This window comes from Calypte anna, chromosome 12 (assembly GCF_003957555.1).
Source record: "Calypte anna isolate BGI_N300 chromosome 12, bCalAnn1_v1.p, whole genome shotgun sequence".
In the NCBI taxonomy this organism is placed as follows: domain Eukaryota; kingdom Metazoa; phylum Chordata; class Aves; order Apodiformes; family Trochilidae; genus Calypte; species Calypte anna.
The window spans coordinates 13,091,681-13,112,850 of NC_044258.1; the positions used below are offsets into that span (position 1 = coordinate 13,091,681).

Consider the following 21,170-nt stretch of genomic DNA (forward strand, 5'->3'; position numbering starts at 1 on the left):
CTTTGGAAAGCTGGTACTCAACACTTCTGATAATCTGGCTCCAAGTTAAGTAACAAGGCCCAAATTATGTGATTTGGAGGCAGAAATTCCCTGCAGACAGCAGTGGAGATTTCCACTCAGCAATGAACGGCCGAATAGGATTCTGCAATAATAAAGCCATGAAAAGTGGATAATGCAACAAATAAACATCAAAGGGTAGGACTTTCCCTTTCAGTCATACCCCCTTGTTCTCTACATAAAAGGACCAAAATACTCTGACATGAGAGAGAAGGAATGTTTAACTATGCAGCCCTGCATTTCCTTCTAAGATGAAGGAATGAAAGATGAAATCATGGAGCATTTTTAAGGAACAGCATATTCATATAACATATAATCAGTAGTTTACACGATAGATAAGATGCTGCTGTTATTTGGGCTATTCTTCTCTTCATCTGCAAGGACACGTCTCAAAGAAAGAAGAACCTTACATGTCTCCAGTTGTTCTCCACATGGGGAGCAGAGCTTTCTCAGTTGTACTCATCTCTCTCACTTATAAACAACCTATCTGTCCCCTCTAGTTATTGAAAGTTATTTAGAGAGTGTTAATAGCAGCTTTCTGTTGCAGATGTCTAGAGGAAATCATGGGGTAAGGCAGAAGAGACAGAAGAAACTGCACACTTCTTCCCCCAAAAGAGCGGGACAAGACATAGGATGAACATTTCAATTTCACCAGAGGAAAACAAGCTTATCAAGATGTAATTTGCAAATGAACACTGTTCCTTCTAATTAAAAGAAAACAACAACAAACAAAAATCACTGTGGACCAGCAGGGAACAAGAAATTCTCAATGGAGAGTGGCAATTCAGAGAACACCCACCATGCGGCCCACCTTCCCCATTCTCCCTCTAGAAATAGACTCATTTTATACATGGTGATTAAGGCACTAAAAAAAAAGAAAGTATTAACATGATTCACATGTAGAAAACAAGGTTATTAGGAGTAGGGATCATTTCAGCACATTGTTCTCCCTAATAAGCATAGCAACGAGTAATTGAGTTTCAGGCAATCTCTTAGGTGGCGCTTTGTAGAGAAAACGGAACTTGGCATGATGTCTGCTATTCCTTTAATTACATTGCCCTAATGAGCAACTTTCTTTACTCACAACAAATTTATTTCTTGAGAAGAAGCAACATAATAAATGCATAAAATGGATCACCAGGTAGTACCAAGGAAGAAATATCAGCAGCTTAAAATGACAAGAGGTTGCTAAAAGTGGTAGGAAAATATCAGATCATTCTCAGCTTTGTTATTTTTACTGCACTTAAAAGCAGAATCAAGATTGTTGATCAATGGAGCACATTATCTAACTTGGGAACTGTTCTTGTTCTACTGTTATTTTCCTTTTGCACATCTTCATAAGATCAACCCAGAAACACAAAGTGCTGATACATCACTCCAAAGCTACTCTGTTCACACGCAGTGCAGGGCAATTCTGCCTCATGCCCTTGTGCAAGATCAGAGGAGAAACTCACATGCCAATAACACCCTACTGAGTGTCAATACTGCTCACTGCAACCCAATGCAGAAGAATAAAGAGATGGTTTTTCAAAAGTCTTTAAAGCATTTAGAAATCTGACTCGATGAAAGTCTATGTCAGGCAAGACCCCAGCTGTTTCTCATATCTTTTTTTTTTAGAAAACACCTGAGAATCCACTTATGGCAAAAGACTCCCTGGATGTACCTTTCTGGAGACAAAAAACCTGGGATGCTCCATACACATGTTCATTCTTGTAATTTTTTTACTTAAACATTTGCTAGGAGACACAAAACCACTGAAGGCAGACACCCAGCCCTTGTAAAACCACTCTTATTTATAGGTGGGTGACTATGTAATGCCTGAGGTGTCCACCTTCAGAGAGGAGCAGTTGCTACAGGTCAGAGGCCTCAGCTGAATTAAGCCAGTGTACTCCCAGGTGACAGTCTGACTTTGTAAATACCAGCAGTATTATTCTCCAGAAAAACACCAAAGTGAACTTCTTTAGTGTCATCCAAGTCGTCAATGTTGCTCAGAGCTGGGGAGCACATTCCACTGTATCTTTGGGCTCCTTAGAGCCACAATTTCATACAAGGAAGCATGAGATTCACATGTTGGATTACTCCATTTACCTATAGGTGAGTGATCAATTTACTTCTACCTCCTTTTGCCAGTTCAGAGATTCATAGGTATATTTGCACTCAGCAGTTTAACTGTGAGTGACTCCATCACGTCACAATGTCCCTTCACCTCTCTGCATCACACCTTCAAGTACTATTACTTAATGCACTCACAGAGTTGCTAGGAAACTTAATTAATACATGTAAAAAAATCAAAATACTCTGATTTCTCGAAAACCCAGCACTTCAGATGTAAAAGTGTGAAATGAAATTATTTTCAAATAGAAAATTCTAAAGTGCCAGTGGAAGCAGACACCTAAGACCTTAAGTGTTTATGCAGCTTTATGTATTTATTTCTTCAGTAAAACTACCACAGAAATGGCAGGGTTATGGAAAGAAAGTGTGTTATTACTTAGAGTGTACTTGTAAATGCATTAAGTGCAACTATTTTACTGAGAAAAAAAATCCGAAGAGTGGAGTCCCTTCTCCTGGGGTTCTAATCTCCATTACTGCCTGCAATCATGCTGAAGCTGAAGAAAACCCTGCACAACTCCCATGCTGAATGTGATCTGGCAGTCGTATGCATTTGCTACTTCAAATACTCTGATGTAATGAACAGCAAGAGACTTTTTCCTTATAAAAAGGAAGAAAAAAAGTGATCATTCAAGAAAAAAAAAAAAAGCCTTCCATTAAAAACTGTTTATTGCAATACCTTCCCTCTTCCACAAAGATTACAATCCCTAGAAGCAAGCTGCCAATACACAGAACTAATTTACATAGGCAAAAGGGAGATACAAATGTTTAGTTGGATTTGCTTACATGTTTACCACAAACTCACAATCAGTTTTTGTAATTAAAGGCAGGAAAAGGTTCTTTGCTAGCCCTGTACATAATTTTGTTACTGTCCAACAATATGGGACAAAGGCTGCTCTATTTTCCCTGCTTTCCCTGGTTATTGGTATAACTGTGCTATAATTAGGTTGCAACTCAGTCAAGCGGGATTTTGAAGCTTGCTTTTTCTTGAAGCAGTAAATGCTGCTGTTCAGTGTGGGCACCAATAAGCACTTTCTCCATTTTGCAAAAGCTGAAATTTGGGAAAACCACCGTACTGAACTACTTGAAACCCCTTGAGTGGCTCACTGCAACATGGGGAGGAATTTTCAGCCAAAAGAAGTTGTTAGCCCACAAGTTAGTTGTCAGAAAGATAAAAGTTTTGTATACATGGAAAATAGCAACGTGTGCTCTTTTGGAAACAGGTCATATGTAATGTATACAATTCCAGTAATTAATTAAATTTTTGAGATGTCTTTTCTGACCTCAAGGAAACACAGTTAGTTCCTCTCTTGTCTGAGCATCCTTTGCACTTTAGAACACACATTGGATGTCACAGAGAACTAAAAATTCTGAAGACTTTACAGCAATATGGGCATTTTAAATCTACCTACAAGGATATATCACCCAGTGCAGAAGTTAAAGCTCTTCACTCCTGCTATCCTCATGGATACCTGGTGGTTTGAAGCTGAGCCATGTGGCCACTGTTGTCTGCTGGTGGCACTGCTGGAGCCCATCTGCCCCTGCAGCACCACTGAACCTTTACACAGGTTTATAAATGCTACCTAATAAATTTGATAGCTAGAGAACAGTAGGAGAGAGGGGAGCAGCTTCTCACATCATCAGGAAGGAAATAGACTTTTAAAAAGCCAGTTGTGTCTGTGCACAACAATGAAGCTTTATGTCTATATAAACTGACAAGTCAAATTGTACTCCTGGGCTCAATTCTCAACATCAGCGCCATTTGACGGTGATAGCTAGGCTCCTGCCTCTGCAGCCTAATGGCTCTGTCTGCCAGGAAGGGCAGGCAGGATGATTAAAATAAGCATTAACAGAATGGTTTGGTGATTAGCTTCTCCCTCTCTCTTTTTTCTCTTTGCTTTCTCTTTTTGTACATATAGGTTTTTTCCTACCAAAGATCCCTAAAGCCTTTTCTTCATTAGCAGCGTACTTAACAAGTGTAAATTTAAAGTATTCATTTTCTTAAGGCCAAGGATTAAAGCAACTAAGGAAAACTGCAGTAACCTAGCACTCGAGTCAATCCTTAACATGGAAAAGAAACAATGGTGCTTAACATATTTAAACAAAACGGAATTGTGTATAATTATCCTGACACTCTGTCAAACCACATTTTCACTCTGCTGCAATGATTGTTAAAATCTCCTTTCTGAAAGCAAAATAAACATTTTTTTACCCAGAATGGGAATGCATCTGCAGTCTCTTTGGACTCCCTTCATGGCAAAAAACTTGGCAACAAAAGTTCATGACCGCTCTCATTCTGTACTCACTTTATCATCCCTCTTATTCCTGATATCATATGGGCTTAATCCCTCCTCAGGTCTCCCCACAGAAGACCTGAGCCCTTGTGCTCCCAGCAAGTGGCCTGAACACAAGTGTGAGCAAAGGCATCTAGAAGAGGAAGCCATACTCCTGTAGTGTTTAGCCTAGAATTATTTTCTACTTTTGTGTTTTATGCACATTAAGTCCTTCTTGATACATGGCAACAATAGTGGAGAGCAGGGCCTGATCTATTTTTGACAACGTATTTTTTAGCTCCTGGTTTAAATGCACCAAGCTGAGACTTGCCTATGATAAACTCTGTAGCTTTTTTGCCAGACCAGAAGCTGCAAAGTGTTGCCTTCTACAAGAAGAGGTGAGGTGTTAACTGTGAAACCACAGCGAGCTGGTAACAGAAAGGTGTTAACTCTGGAGCCTCACGAATGCAATTTATATTTCAGTGTTTTTAACTGTTTCCCTGATGGCTGTTGTAGCAGAAATACTGAGCACAAGAATGACAATCAGATCTTGCTTAGAGATGTAGATGCTCAAATCTTATTAATTTCTGTGGAAAATAGACGATCCACAAGTTCCCACAGACATTATGTTTATGAATAAAACCCAAGCACACAGCTACAGCATGGTGCAAGAGAAAATGTAAAAATACAGCATTACTCCTTATCTTAGAGGGGGTCAAAAAATGCCCCAAGTCCTCCACTCTATCCATTGCTGCATGCCTCTGAGTGCATGTCCATAAATACATCAATGCAAATGTATAAATACATGTTTATTAAAAAAGAGGTAGTAGTCTTCAGACTTGATAATTTTCACTTTTATTTTAATAAACAATTTTGTATTTAAAGTGCCTAAATAAGAGGTTTGATGATTTTTTATCTTAATATAAACTGGCAGCATGTCATTTTAATTTCAGAAAACCACACACTTTCAGTTCTCTATTTTTCATTTTATGATCATTGGCAGTTTTTTCTAACTGTCTTCTACACTTTTATTTCTCTAGGAGAGGAAAAAAAAAGGGGGGGGGAAGACAAGGAGGGGGAAACAGTGAGCAAATATATAAAGGACAAAGAAAGCATGCTTGCTTTTTTTTTTTTCCCCACAGAACAAACAAAATCAGAATACAAGCATGTACCTGGAAAGCTTATTACTCATATCTCTATGTTTTTTCACTCCTTTGACTCAAAAAATAAATTAACTTGACCCTGCAGTTATTGGCAAACCTATCCCATCAGACTTTCATTTACTTCCCAACCAGGAAGAACACTTGGCTCCACTAATATACCTCCACTTTCATTTACAAAAGTCATATTTAGAAAGTGACAGCTTCACATCCGAATCACTGCAGCTGCCAGCAACAACCAGCTCAGTGGCAGCCCCTGTAAAAGGGGGTACTTCTCAGGTACCTGGTACCCAGGTACTTGAACCTCCACTGGACAAAGCTAATCCCTCAAAATACTGTGATCCACATTTGCAGGACAGCAGAAAAAGGAACTGCCTCAGATTACAAGGTATAAAGAGCTCTTTCCTTGTGGGATCTCAAGCTAAAGCCATAGCATCTTTACACAGGTGTGTGAGGGTCAGAGGGATGGAAGAAGGTTGGATCACTGTGAGCTACTGGTTATATCAGAACCAGTCCTGTGGACTGAGAAGTGACACCAAATTCTTGCTATTGGCAGAACACATTGCTAAAGTCATCTGTTGTGCAGTGCATTAGGTTTCAGTGTGATTTAGTTCGGGGTTTCCAAATAGCTGCTCCATATCCTGAACCTTAAGCAGAATGCAAGGAATTAATTAATTTTAAGTTCATGGCAACATTTCAGTCTAGAGAAGAAAAATCTCTCTTTGGAAAATGCCAGCTCCTTGATAGTTTTGTTTGCTTTCCATCTTGCCACTTCCCAAAAGCCAAGTACCTAGGACACTAATGGGGCACGTTCTCCCCAGCAGCATGAATTCAGCTTCCACTGTGCATCAAAGGATAAGCAGAGATCTGGAGACTGCTTTACCTAGGGGACTGGGAATACAAAAGAAGCACCTGAGCAGCTATACAAGTCCAAGCACTGATGCAGTAAATGGACTTCAGAGACCACAATCACTTTAATACCCTTATTAGCAACTTCTCTTTGGCTGGAGGCTCTTTGTCACTAAGTCACTTGCCAATGAGCTACCACCAAGGACAAAAAAGAGCAAATAAAACATGAGCTGAACATAGTAAACATCCTACAGAAGGGAAGCAAAGAGCTCTTTTGTAGTAGTCACAATAATTTGTCTCTGTTATATTACAGACTAAAGGTGAGTGATTTCTGGAAGCCAATATTTTTACCTATGAGAGGAATGATTGTAGAAACCTCGAGGCAGGAAAGGGTAAGAAGCAGCAAGAGCAGTGATGGAATGCAGACAGACAGCCAGGCTAGAGGGCAATGAGACTACATGATGATATATAAAATGCCAAATGTACATTACCTCCTAGACAAAGTCTAGGTGTAAAGGGCATGTGTGTGATCATGAGGGATGGCTGCCTTAATGGGAACCCTTCTAACCACTTCTAATTTGTTCCTATAGCTGAGCTGATTCCACCTCTTTAGATCCAATGGAAGATATCAGTTAATATGGCTCTTAATCAGATCCAGTTATGATACACTGCTATATTAAAATAAGTGCAGAGATGTATACAGGCTATAGGAAGGTCTCTGAGATTTCAGGTATCAAATTAAGAAATGCCTCACAGGGTTGGAAAAGGCAGAAAATACCACAAACATTCACCTCAGGAGATAGATGTGATGACAGGATATCTCCCAGTATTCCTGCTAGGCTCTACTGACAAATTTGTTAGTTTTGCTTTCTGGAAGTTGGGTGTGTGTAAGATATTGGCATGAGGTGTCAGCAGTATCCAGGGGTTTTCACAATATAATCTGATAAAATATCATGGTGTAGAAATCATCCTGTTTGACAAAAAATGGAAAGTTGTTTTACAGAAAAAAAAAACCAAAAACGGTTTCAGGTCAGTTGAAAATGACTTTTGTCTATTCGGCTACGAAATCAAAAACACAATTATTTCCACAGTTTTAGCTTCTGCTGCAATACTCTCAGTTGGACATATTCATGCACAGTTAATCTCTCTTGCTATGCTGCAGTGACTATAATATCACAAGACTCATGAAACAACTGGGAAAGGCTTATAGTCCTTGGCTAGCAAAAACCTCTTCTGATGCTCTGTCAGTCAGAAAGAGCAACATTGGCAAGACCAGGATAAAATCCACGGCCTGCTGGGAAGAATTTAATTGCTGCCACATCAAAAGAAGACTTGCACCTGGGGAAAACATAGGTGGGTTTTTTAAAAAAAAAAATTACCCAAAACACTTAGATTCTGTGCTGCTTCCCACCCTTTGCATGGATTTACCCATGCAGGGTGAAAAGAAAGCAGGGTCTGGGCCCAAGGGAGCTGAGATAGAGCAGACTGATCTACCAGCAGGCTGCAATATGTTCCCAGAAGGTGCAATATAATTCTGAGGCCAAGGAACAGCCTATTAGCTCTGCATGCCATTAATTTTCATGAAGAGTTCAATCCAAAGCTCACAGAAGCTGTTGGGCATCTTTCCATTTTGTGTAGCAGGACCTGGACTAGGGCTTATTTATCTTTTCATTATATACTTTTATCTTTAAGTAGGAAGCAGCCAAAACCACTCAGTGCCTCTGTGCATGTTTCAAGCCCTTCACCAGGCTCTGTGCCCAGCAGCATGCAAGATGATGTCTGCAGGTCAGAGTGAAGGCATGTCACAGTCAAAGCCACTCATGGAGAATTAAACTTCAGGCTTGTTTGACTAAGCTTCTGAATTCACCACGTTTCCCCTGTTTTGCCAGACTGAAGCAGCAGCCCAGCAGGTTCTTGAGTCACATGCCAAAATGCCTCCTTCATCCTCCCTGAAGCTGGAAATCATTACTAATAGGTGTTCTTGCTGAAATGATTTAACATAATGTGCTGAATAAGATCACTAAGTCAAAATATCTTTTCCTAAGTGACTCACTCCATCTGCATGCTTGAATGGGAGAGGGAAAGGAGGGCAGCATGAACCAAATTCTTTTGCCGGCTTCTGCATTTTATACAATCTCTTTTACTGAAGAATTCACACTAGGAAATTTTACCCAGGCTCATTACAAGATGTCTATGATGTAGGTCTGGCAGGCAGCCAGGGGATGCAGGCACAGGGGTTTGGGCTAACCTCTCTCATCCTCCTTTTACAGCACTTTCAGTGCTCTCCAGCCTAGGTTGGGAACTGCAGAAGAGAGGGATGAGCACTCTTTGCCCAGCATGCACAGCCCTGATGTGCATCTCTGCTGCAGCTGCATCCATTACAGCAGGCTATAATTGCAGAGTGAAACACAGAGTTGGGGGAGGAACAGTGGTCTGCACCACAAACCACATCAGTGCATGCCAGGGATTCTCAAGGTTTTGCTGAGAGACCAGTTGCCTTCACCCATCTGAATCTGTCAGTCTCAAAATTAATTTATTGAGTTGAGCACTCATAACAGCTGAATTGTGGCCTTTTGATTCAATCTTCCTCCCTGAGAAAGCCCCACACTCTCTGCCCAGTATGGCTATTACCTGCCAACCCAAAGGATGATGAATGTTATTTATATTGTGGTAATGGCAAACCACTCAGTGGAGACCAGGGACAGACTGTGCTATGGACTTTTCAAACACACACTGAACGAGGACTGCCCACAGATGGCTGAGTGTATGAAACTGCTGAGACATTTCAGGATAATGCTCCTGAACACCTTGGACACGATGACCTCTAACAACACTGTAGAACTTGTGCTGACTGTGTCAAGACAGGGTGCTGTTCTACAGTGAAGACTTCTATTTAAACCAAATTCTTATCAGTTACTGTGAACACGCCCTTACAATACCAAAAAAATTTTTCTATTTCAAAGCAGGCAACTTCTTGGTAGAAAGGCCTTTTAAGTTCCTTGGTTAATGAATATAAAAATATTAAACTATTTCAAATTTAAAAGAAAACATTAAGGAATTAATTTTTTCCTAATATTTAGATGCTATGGTTTTGCTGTCCAAGAAAAACAGGGAATCAGTGAACAAGTACTACTCAAGATGTAGATGAGAAAGGCAATTCAGAAATAGTAAAACATGTAGGGCCTATTTAACTCTGACATGTGCACACTTGCAAGATTAGGTTTCAAATTACTGCAGGAAAATGTAAGAACTGAAAAATTATACCTTTAGCTTTTCACTGTGGTGAGCCCAGAGGGTGGATAGCTAACACTCCCTGGGAAACATCCTCCCAAGAAATAGTACCATAAAGAGGAAATACATCTAAAACATTCATTGCAGATTTTTCTTTTTTTCCTCATTAATCATTCTCTCTGTATCTTAGAAAAATCATGGAGTGACTTCTTTCCTATGCACTGAGGTACAGAAACCTAAAATATTAAGTGACATATCCCACCAAGAAATGCCTTGGAGAAGGTGCTGTGAAATGTTCCAGTATTGGAGTTCTAAACATTCATCCAGACACAGCAGACATTAAGGTCTATCAGCAATCTTATTAAAAAGCAACCACTAAAGATTTACCTTACCTTTAAGTATATGCTTTACACTTAAGAGTTGCTTTAGCTGAGACTATAGCAGAGCTACATAAATAAAAGCCTTAAGATACCAGAGCCCAGTAAACAGCCTAAGCAGGGATCAAACTGATCTACCTATTTGATGTCTTTTCAGTCAGATGGGTGGTCACTCCCAAACTGAATGGGAGAAATAAAGCACATGGTAAGAGACTGCCAGTACTTTTTAGCTGTCTTAACTCTAGAAGTCTCCTAAGAGGACTGATGGCTCAACATCTGGGCATTCCCTTCACTGTCAGATGCTAAGAGAGCAATGGGATTTGTCAGCAATCTGCTGAGCATATACAGATGACAACTGCAGAACCCTGAGAGCTCAAAGTTGTTTACAAATAGATAGGGGTTTGTGATAGATGTGATGAGCCAGAGCTGAGATCCAGAGTCTGTGACAATTACACCCAAAAGCTGTAAAGTCTTTAGCTGAGGTAGTAAAATCAAGCATGGCAGTATGCAAAACTAGGCCTGGGTATGCTTTATAAATACACATATTTTTTAAGGGAGGCTGGTCAGCCTCCATGCAATACACAACAAGGAAAAGACTGTTGGGATGATTTGGGAAAGTGGCCTTTGCTGCCTAAACTACAACTCCATCTATCACTCATATATATGGAAATGGAGAATTTATAAACAGATTTTTGATTGTCCTAAGTACAAATTTCATGGATGATGGATTTAAAGCTCTCTCCAGCACCTACATCTTACCTAATGGTACCCTGTCCCTCATAGATTTTCAGCCTGTTGCTCTACTATGATCTACATATCTTCCTAAATCTTCTAGAAGTTCTTGACAAAGGGATATGTCTTGTTGGTACAACACAGAGAGGCATTATATCAAAATATTTTTGCTTACTGACATAAGCTCCAAAGTCAGCTGTATTTTCAATAACTTGTCCTTTTTCTATTTTTCAAAACAGATTTATCCACTTATGATAGCATATTGCTTAAGCCCCTCCATCCTCCAACCCAGTCAGGGACAGAACTTTGCATCAAACTTTTTATAGCATCAAATGTGGTTTTTATCCCTTGAATCCTAAAAAATCCTGAAATCTTTATCAGCTACAGTCTGTACAAATCAGCTCTATGATGTTCAAGACTTGTTAGATTCTGAGGCTATACATTCTTCTGCTAAAAGACATTATCACATCTGTGTCTAAGTATTTCTGCTTCCTGTGTCAGCTAAAAGCAACACCTACAATTGCTGTAACTGAAAATAACATAAAAATATTTTTCACCAGTGTCACCCTTTTGTTTTTAACAGCATTAAGTGTATAGTCTGGTTCATTAACAGACTTGACAGTATTTACACATAACAGAGGAGAAAGAAATGTGTTTAAAAAAAGAAGAAAGTGGAACTGTAAATACAACAAAAATGGAAACTTTGTGTGTTGGCGTGACATCTAAAACTACTTCACACATTTGAAAAGGAAAAAATGTTGACTTTCAGCTTGACTCACTTAACTGCTTTTAGCTACACCAGTACATAAGAGGGCCATCATGCATTTTCATTTCATCTCTTTGCTCAGCAAAACCTCATTATAAGGTTTTACACTCACTAATAGGGTTCTCAGCCTCTGACCATGTACCTGGTGAATAATAAACTTTTTTTTTGCCACTTTTGCACAGTTAAGTCATTAGAAAACTTAAAAATACAATGCCTTTTTTTTTTTTCCAAATGGGCAGTTGTCATCATTTATATATCACAAAGGAAAAAATACAAAAGCAGAAAATATCATGAATTCTCCTTCAAACAGATGGTACTGCAGTAGGACTGAATGGCTTTATATTAATTACTTTCAGAAAGCGAAGATATTATATTTGAAACAGATAATCCTACCAAACCCACTAAGAATTATCTGTAAATCTAACAATAGTGAGATTTTTTTATTAACTCATTGTGACAGCTGTCAAGCTGGGAAAAACTTTTTGTTAATACCAGTAGAATTGTGAATTTTAAAAAAAGGCCATAATTCAGCCATCCTGGAGCAGCTTATGTCCCCAGCTTTGCAGTACAATCCCCACAATCATCTATTACATCTATATGCATGGTTATTTAGTTTTTACCTTTGGGGCTACAACATGATTTGTCCAGAGCATAAGCAGAGCCTCACAAAAAGCAGGCCAGAAGGCACTTTGTGACTGTTGGAACGAGCAGTCTGTATTTTCCCATGTTGGAAGGAGGTGGTTTGGCACCACAAGCTGGCAGACAAGATAGGACATGCTCCCTACATGCCAGGCTAACTGTGTGGTCATCCTTTTTCCCCAAAAATTCAAAATAAGAGAACCCAGCTGCTGGTAGAGATGCCACCTCACTCTCTGTGTGTGGTGACAAACTGAAGTTCTCAAGTCATCAACAGCATCCTCCCTTGGCACCCTGAGTAACCAGAACTCTCAAAGAAATCCCAGCACAGGGCTTGGTGTGACCACAGGGTATTTGCAACCAATAAAGATGCAGACATCCCATTAACTATCTCCACTCAAGGCAGGACCTGCATCATTAAGGTGATTTTTAACAGCAAACCCAACTCTGATCCAAAAATGGAGTGTAGGCAGCCTTTACCTCCTCGTACACATCATCATTCCTCCTGAAGTCTCCGGCCCTCCTTGGAAGGACATGGACGTGGACATGCTGAAAATGTGAAACAACAATAATGGTGATTATCAAGCTCGTGTCTTTCTTTTTTTGATTGTCAGTTTTATTCCCCACACATACAAGTAACGATGCAAAGGCTTGCACAGCATTATTTTCAGAGGAAAATATATAAGCCTGTTCCATAACTTTATCCCAGCTCTTTGGAGGATATAAAAGATGAAAAACATAAGAGAGCAGCTCTGCTGTATTATATGAGCTTCACAGTGAGATGCCTGGAAGTTCAGGGGCTCTGTGGAATTAGCCATCGTTGTCAGTCAGAGATGTATTTAGCTACAGCTTTGAAATGACAATTGAACTCAGAGCTGCACGTTGTGACTTCAGAACTGACAAGAATAAGAAGGTGCTAGTGATGGAACAGGGCTGCAGCTGGCATGGGCAGAGGGCTTGCATGGCCAGGCCTGGGCTCATGCTGTGTGGCATGGGCTCAGGGATAGAGAAACTGATGGTGCACAACAGAGACAGCCTGGGTAGGAAGAGTATCAGGAAAGGACACTCACCAGGCTGTATAGCATGGTTAATACAATGGCTTTCACAGGGTTAAAAAACTATTAAAAGAGTTTGCCTTTTGTCCCAGGAGGTTGTAGCTTAACATAACAGACTGAATTCCCCAGTAGGATGAGGTGGATGCTGGGGACACATCCCTGCAGGAACATGTGCTCCAGTGCACCAACTCGTCACAAACCCACAAGGCACAAGAATCATTAGCCCCGTTTTGCAGAGCCTGCTTTTCTGCACTAAGTACACCTATAATATTGTAAAGCATTCTTTTATCTTTTCCCCTTTCACCCACTTTTAAGAAAGAACAAACAACTCAGAATAATTCTTCAGGAAAAAACCTCTACCTCATTGGGGAGAAGCAGCAAAGGATCTGAGTGACAGATCACACTGAGGCATCTCCAGATATTTTTAGATGGTGCCTAAATCCTTTTAACAAAATGACTGCATCACAAGCAGCACCAAATGCTTTACATTGAATTTAGATAGTTTGCACCTGACTCAATTTTATGAGGTAGAAATCAGTTGAGATTCATGCACCTCACTGAAACATTCTCAAAACATGGCTCAAGTCTCTGATGAAATCCAGAATCAAAAAAGATTTTCCTAGGCTATTTGTAAGAAAACTCAAACACACCTATATTGTGTTAGCTTCAACCTATGAAAACATTTGCTCAGTGAATAAAAGGAAAACACAAGGATGTTTCAATTAATGAAATATTCTGAATACCACTCTTTTTTCTCCCCTCATCTTGCCCTATAGAAACCTAATATGCATTTGTTCATTCTTATTATCCACAGCTTTCTGTGTATTCAGCCTAGAGATGAGGATGATTCTTGGGGGTTAAAAACTGTGTTTTTCAGTAATACATCAGTGATAGTGTTCTGATATTGTAATATGCTAATATATCATGAGAGTGATAGTGCTCTTGTGATGTATTAGTGCAATGTATCATCTGAACATCACTGCTCTCATAAATCACAAGGCAAGTTTGTAGATGGTATTTAATAGCCCTAGGCCTGAAATTTGGCTTGTGGGCAAAGACTTCCAAGAAAAATGAAAGTGAAGATTAAAGTTTGCAGTGGTACTATAAAATTTCACTAGTGTCTCACACCTGTGGTTCTTGTTAGATTTTAAATTATTTATAGAAATAGAGAATAATTGTCCAGTCAGTTTTTTTTCTATTCTGCTACAAGGACTGATAGTTTTGCTACAAATATAAATTTTCAGGAATTTCTCTTGATAAGATACCTACTGTCTAATACCAGGTATCAACACCTGTATTTTCTAGAAGGTGAGTCACCTTTAAGAGCAATTTTTAGCTCTTTAGGCAGAATGTTCCAGGGTTCACACAGGAGAGTCTCAGTCTACCCATGACAATTTGGAGGATCAGAAAGCACAGAGGGATGCAGCCCAAAGCTCAGTGCAGAGGTGCTGCACTGCAGATGCAGAGACCAGCACAGCAGGTAATGAATGAGCCTAATGCCATTTCCTACACAAAAAAAGGCTCTTGCGATCAGTGGGGGGAAAAAAAAAAAAAAAAAAAGTGTTTACAACAGCATATGGGCCACTTGGCATCAGTGAGGGACATTCTCAGGGGTTAGTCACCTTCACTACATGCATTATGTTCTTACACAATGCCAGGCTGCATAGAAAAATCTGTCGACTGTATCAGAAAACAAATGAGTGTTTCCAACGTCTGAGGTAACTACAATCAATTTAAAAGACAGTAAATTTATTTATTTATTTAAATTCTGTGCATGGAACATAAATAAGTATTTGGATTTTACCTTTTCTTTGTGAAATGGAAATGAACCAGAATGGCACTAGTGATTTAAGTAGCTTCCTTTTCTTCAGCTTTTCTTCCAAGAAAACACAAGGAAATACAAGCAGCACAGAGCAGTGACTACTATGTAGTGAGAAATACCAAAAAGGGAATCTTATCTTCCCTAATCTGCTTTCAGCTTCTGACCTTCCCAACTCAGGGAGGCTGATATTTTGATTCATTAGGATTTCTCTAATTGATCTTTTTTGCTCCTTAGTAGTATTTGTTATTGCTAAAGCCTCAATCCACCAAGGCACTTAAGCACCAGCTCCATTTCCAATCTGTGAATTGGTTCATTAAGAGTATATGTATCCCAGGTATTATTTAAATGTCTCAGTGCTTTGCATCCACTGCTGGCTACAGGGAGCTCTCCCCAACAGGTATGAGAAGGAATAACTTCAGGGTGTCCACAAATAAAAGTTGCTTCCTTTCCATATTGCTTTCCGGGCAGAACAAAAACCTGCATGCCCAGAAAAGACATTTGCAGTTGACTCAAATGTGTCAGTAGACACAAACAAAATATTTGGCTGCACTTTTTTTTTTTACTGAACAAACAGATTTAGGGAAATCTTTCTTTAAAACACTGCTTGGAGACAAAAAAAAACCCCAAACATTGTGTATACAAAATGTCAAAATAAAGTGTTTCAAATTTTTTGCCCAGTTACTGTGGGTATACTCATCTCTAGTGGGTGGCAGACAGCCTCATCACATCCCAGCAGGCTGATGCATTTCAGTTTTCCCCTAAAAGCTGCCTTCTCCTCATTTTTAGCATTATTTTGATAAGTAAGCACGAAAGGCGACATAAAACAGCAAAGACATTTACATTTATGGACAAAGCAATATCACCTACATCAGGGTAGAAAGAATGTAGATGCATGCTTGCATTGCTTAGTGTTAGCTACCACTGCTTCCTCTGCAGAGACCTTGATGGAGAAAGCTGAGCATGATCCCAGGAGACAGGAACACTGGGGAGGACAACAGAGGAATATGCTATATGCCCCAAGGCAGAGGACACTGCCTGGGTCAAAGGTGTCTGAGCCTCACCATTTGCTTCTGACATTGGGGACAAGATTTTCTGCCAGGGATGCCCACAACAGCAGCAGATGGAAGGAGGCTGTAGGAGCTGAACTTTATTATACCTTCAAAATCAAAATTATTTGACAGTTTTCTCAGGCTAAGACTGTTGCTTCCTCTGTGTTCACAGTGACTACCACAATAAAAATGAAATCTCACTTGGAGAAACTCCTTATGATGAGAATCATCTAGTGATGCAAAACCACTCTTATAAGAGAAGTTGTTTTTTCAAGACCTTTATACCCAGAATGTAAAGAGAATTGCAGATCCTACTGCAAGGAACAAATCTCTAGTGCCATGTGGAAACTGTGAGCCAAAACCAGCCTGTGATGTCTCTGACCTTCCTCCACTGCAGCAAGAGGCTCCTCCACTCCAGCCCTGCAGCATTCCCAGCATGGCTGTGGTAGAATGGTGCTTGTGGGCACTCTGGAGCACACTCATCCCACCACTTCTGAAATCTGGCAGCAGCACAGGCATTTGTGGGATTCGGCATCTAAAGTCAATTTGCAGTGAATCAGGACTGCAAAATGCTCACAAAAGTCTCTGCCAAAAAACCCGGTGCCTGCTTTGTTGGAAAACCACCCATTGAGGTCAGGTGAGTTTTACTTCAGAGCTCAAGGCCATGCAGAAAGCAATGTTCCTGGTTATGGCTGGTTTTATATACTGAATTATTGTCAAATAACCAATGTGTCACCACTGCACTGGATGTAAAGTGAAAACACTAGGCAAAAATAGACATTGAAAAAACTTCCCCAGGTACACCAGAATAGTGAGAAGCAGATGACCATGCCTCACACCAATGGGGAGGACGTGGACATTGCCTGCAATAATTCATATATATTATGTTCTGTTCACTCAGCTGCTGTGCTGGCTAGCAGAACAACAAAGCTCAGGTTCCAACAGAAATGGAGACACCAGCCTGTACAAAAGGTCCTCAGCATGCTCACAGAGTCTACTAACAATAAATGTTGCTACAGGATGAATACATTAAAAAATGGCAACAGGTCACAAGCCATGGGCTTCCACAGTCTCACAGTGCAGCAAGGTCAGAAAAGGCTGTGATGTCCCATGGAAGGAAATCAGAGCCAGGAAAAGTAAACCCCAATGTCCTTGCCACTGTCATGTTCAGGCAGGAGGAAGGGTATGAAGGGCCTTAGCAGCTGCAGGTAGCAAGGTTTGGTGACCATGAGACCCCCATCAGTCAGTTCTTTAGAAAAAAAAAAAGAAAGGTGGTTTGCACCTTGTTTGCAGCCGAGTCCCCTGTTCATTACAAGAAGCTTGTGTCTCTATAGGAGATTGTGGTAATGTTTCTTCTAAACTACCAGATTAACTGTAGAAATTCCAAACTAATAACCATTCTCCAAGTAAGACTGTTAAGAGAGTGATAAAGAAAATCAACTGTAATACTGAGATAGCCACGTGAAAAATAGGGCAATTTTGTCTTCTCTGTAAACTGGGCTTCCATGGAGCTCTGGTTTGCTATTCTTGATTAACTGCTCAATTATCCCTGTTACAAAATTATTCTGTGAAAAGCCCTGCCTGTTTATCCGTAGCTCATTAATAGACAGCACTCCCTCTGCTGTCCCCAAAAATACATCGCATTACCCAGATTCTAACACCTGGTAAAATTGCTCTTTCTAGGCACTGCAAGCCAATTTCTAGGGCTGGTGACTTGCAGGTCCTGGCAAAGACATCTTCATGGGAAAGCATTTTCTCTTCAGTGAGTATTTATGAGTTCTTGACATTTTTCCTAGTCAAGAATTGAGTTGGGGGGGGAGAAATGAATTAAGAAATAATTTTTAAAATCCTATACAACATTAGGAAAAGAAGGAGTTTCAGTCAATTAAAATACTCAGTTTTCACAGCCTTCAAAATTATGGCCAACATTAATATTTTTCTTTTTTTCCGTTTCATCTCCAGGAGTTATAAATTACACAAAGTAAGACCATTTAAAAAGACCTAATCTTTATAAAATATTAAAACATGACAAGAAACTACTTGAAACAGTTCCTCTCCTAAAAATGCCCCATTTATAGGAATCAGCATTTTCCTTTCCCACTTCACTAAAACCTCAAGCACAGGGCTGTACAGACCCAGACAAGGGATGGCAGCTCTGGCATTTTGGTGGTCAGGGTTTTCCAGGCCCAGGAAAGCTGCACACTCCTGTGACAACTTTTCTTTGGCTCTGGTTAATTAAAACATGAAACCGAAGCTTTTCTAGCATCATGAGAACTGTAAGGATGATACAGACTGCCAGACTTGAGAGCATCATGGACAGGAGGTCAGAGGGATAATTCAGAAGGGAAGGACAGGGAAATCCACATCTACCTCAGAAAGCTTGGGGTGACAGAGGAGGAAGCAGCAGAGACACAGGTGAGAATCGACAAGAAGAGACACCAGAGAATAGGAAGGGTGGGAGCTACTGACAGATCAGAGATGGTGGTGGAAGCTTTATGAATCAAAAATATCATAAGTGGGTGCAAAGAAGGAAAACAGGAGAAACAGGAGAAAAAATCCTGGGAGATGAGGTCACCCAGGGTGTCCAGATGCTACAAGCTGTGGAGTGACAGCCCTTTCAAGAGCCATGTGTGTAACTCCATGTGGTGCTGTACTGTACACGTCCCCCTGGGAGGGAGAAAAGAAAGCTTTCCAATGATCCCTACTAATGTTTATGCCTTGGATTTGCCTCCTGAACACTGAGGAACAAGACTGTTCATCACAGAGAAGACTTACTTGGGAAAGTAACAAAATTGAGTGAATTCGCAAATATATCAGAAACCAAACCAAGTGGGGCACTTGCAGCAGAGTTCATCTTCAAACACCTACATTGAGAAATGTGCAGATTCAGCATTCTCAATAAATAATGTATCTGTCAACTGCTATAAACTTTTAAAGAAATGAGCTGTGAATGAGCTCGAAAAGAGATCTTGACCTAATGAAAATATGCACAGAAAGATTTCTCTACCCCCTTGAGATCTGCAATCATAACTTCCACTGCTGAAGGTAACTTTAGCACTACGAAGAACTGCCAACTGCTCCTCCCCCCATCCCCAGACCTAAGAAAACTGGCACAATAATGAGAGTAATTAGCATGCTCATCAGAAGTGGTGATCCAGATGTAATTTGAACACTTCTCATGAGATCCTCTGAAAAGCAGCAAGTGAATAAGCCAAATAGAAATGAGGGTGGCATGGGGCTTCTAAACTGTTATTTTCTGACCTCTAACCTGGCCCCTAACTCTAGGAATGAGGATCCTCACATAGTGATAGGAAGATCAGACCAAGGAGCATCACCAGCTCCACTCACCTTCCATTATATGTCACCAAGACTACAATGGGAACACTTTAAGACCCAAATAGTGTTTTCTACACCCTGAATAGCAAAGAACTGCAAAATCAACCCTAAAACCTGGCAGTCCCTGCATAAAGTATCACTTCATTTTAGATGGGGCAAAGCTGATGCACAAAGGTGCTCCCTAAGGTGCTCAGGAATATGGTGTAGGATTAGGGGCTGCTGGAGACCACCTGCCTTAGGTCCCGCACTTTACCTCCCCTTGGGGTCACTCTGCCTGGGTGGTTTAGTGTAAATTTAGTGTGGCTGAAACGCAAACCAAAGCAATTGCATTTCCCCTCACCTCTGATCTTTAGTTAAGTGTTGATGAATGCATATTGTTTTAACACTTGTGATACTTATAATTAGGGTTCTTTAATTTATGTTTCAATAAAATGTTCTGTAATAAAAATTTACTGCTCTGTGAATAAACATTTAAATGAAGCTCCTAATGGGGGTTACATGTTTTGAAGCGGTTCATGGCTTTGCCGAAGTCTCTCCCTATGCTTAATGAGAGTTATTTCCATAATCTCTGCATTATTGCTTAAGCCTCCCTTTAGGAATATTTTACAAAGCAAAATTCAGTGAAATATTATCAGCCAAAAGAGAAAATGCTAAGAGGATTATCAAATTGTCCCGTTAAAGGCACAGCACAAGCTTTCATTTTCCCCCTGAGATGTTAACATTGTAATTATGTAGAATGTGCTTACTAATTACCACACCAGTGTGTTATTTCTGGGTTTTTCCCTCAGAGACCTGGTCTAAATGAAAAGGCTGGGAGACCCCTAAAAGGTCTGATGCAAAGGTCAATATAGTACTAATTTACTTCCTGATATTAATAAGAGTAAGGACCAAACATCCCCAAGAAACCTTCTGGATGCCAAGAAACTTCCAGTTCCTTCAGAGGGGACAGAGAGATGCTCTGTACAAGGATGTATCCAGCTTCTCCAGGCTGTATCCAACATCAGCCCTACTGGCCTGCCATTAACACCAAGGGTCTAATCCCCATTCCACCAAAATTTCCACCCATTTTCTCACTGCTTCCATTGACAACAGGACTCGGCATCACAGCTGAGATATAAAGTACACTGAGGTTGATGGAAAGATTACTGTTGGAATACAGTGGGTTTTCAGTCCTCTGGAGTATCTGCAATGATGCAAACACCTGTAAGGTATTTCTTCCATGTGTTTGAGTACATTTGAGAAGAGCATAAAACTGAAATATATCAGCTCTCCACTAGCAGGGTATAAGAGCATCATAGGAGCACTGTCCCACTCTCCCTCTAATGCAGGGGGTAGGGAAGAAGAGAAGATAAATCAGGAATGGATGCAGCAGAGCCTTATGTAGAAGTTACTCTTATTATAAGATGGAAATCATTATCCCTAATTTTTGTGGTGATTACCTCTTCAGACCACTGTTGCCACTTCTTCTAGGACAACGACAAGGTTCCTGCAGGATTAAAATACTGTCCCTGTCTCCTCTTTCATTAGTTAAAGATGGAAGAGAGGTGTTACTGCAAGGAGAAAGAAAAGGTTTCTGATGATGGTAACATGACTGAAACTCATAACTTTCTGTGGAGGATGAAATGTATTCAAGCCACGGTGCTTTCTGTCACAGGATGTATCAGTGCTAAGGGAGATTTCTGAGGCTCTGTGTCAGTACTGAGGCATTTTATACCCTT

At 40.3% G+C, this 21,170-nt stretch overlaps 1 protein-coding gene across 4 annotated transcripts in view; it reads right to left on the minus strand.

Moving 5' to 3' along the window:
* Positions 1 to 21,170, minus strand: part of FHIT (fragile histidine triad diadenosine triphosphatase) — a 512,422-nt gene that overhangs the window by 73,541 nt on the left and 417,711 nt on the right. For all 4 annotated transcript variants that reach the window (XM_008503541.2, XM_030458483.1, XM_030458484.1 and 1 more), the window contains one exon: positions 12,671 to 12,739. In XM_008503541.2, the coding sequence (XP_008501763.2) occupies positions 12,671 to 12,739 (69 nt within the window). The remainder of the gene's footprint in view (positions 1 to 12,670; positions 12,740 to 21,170) is intronic.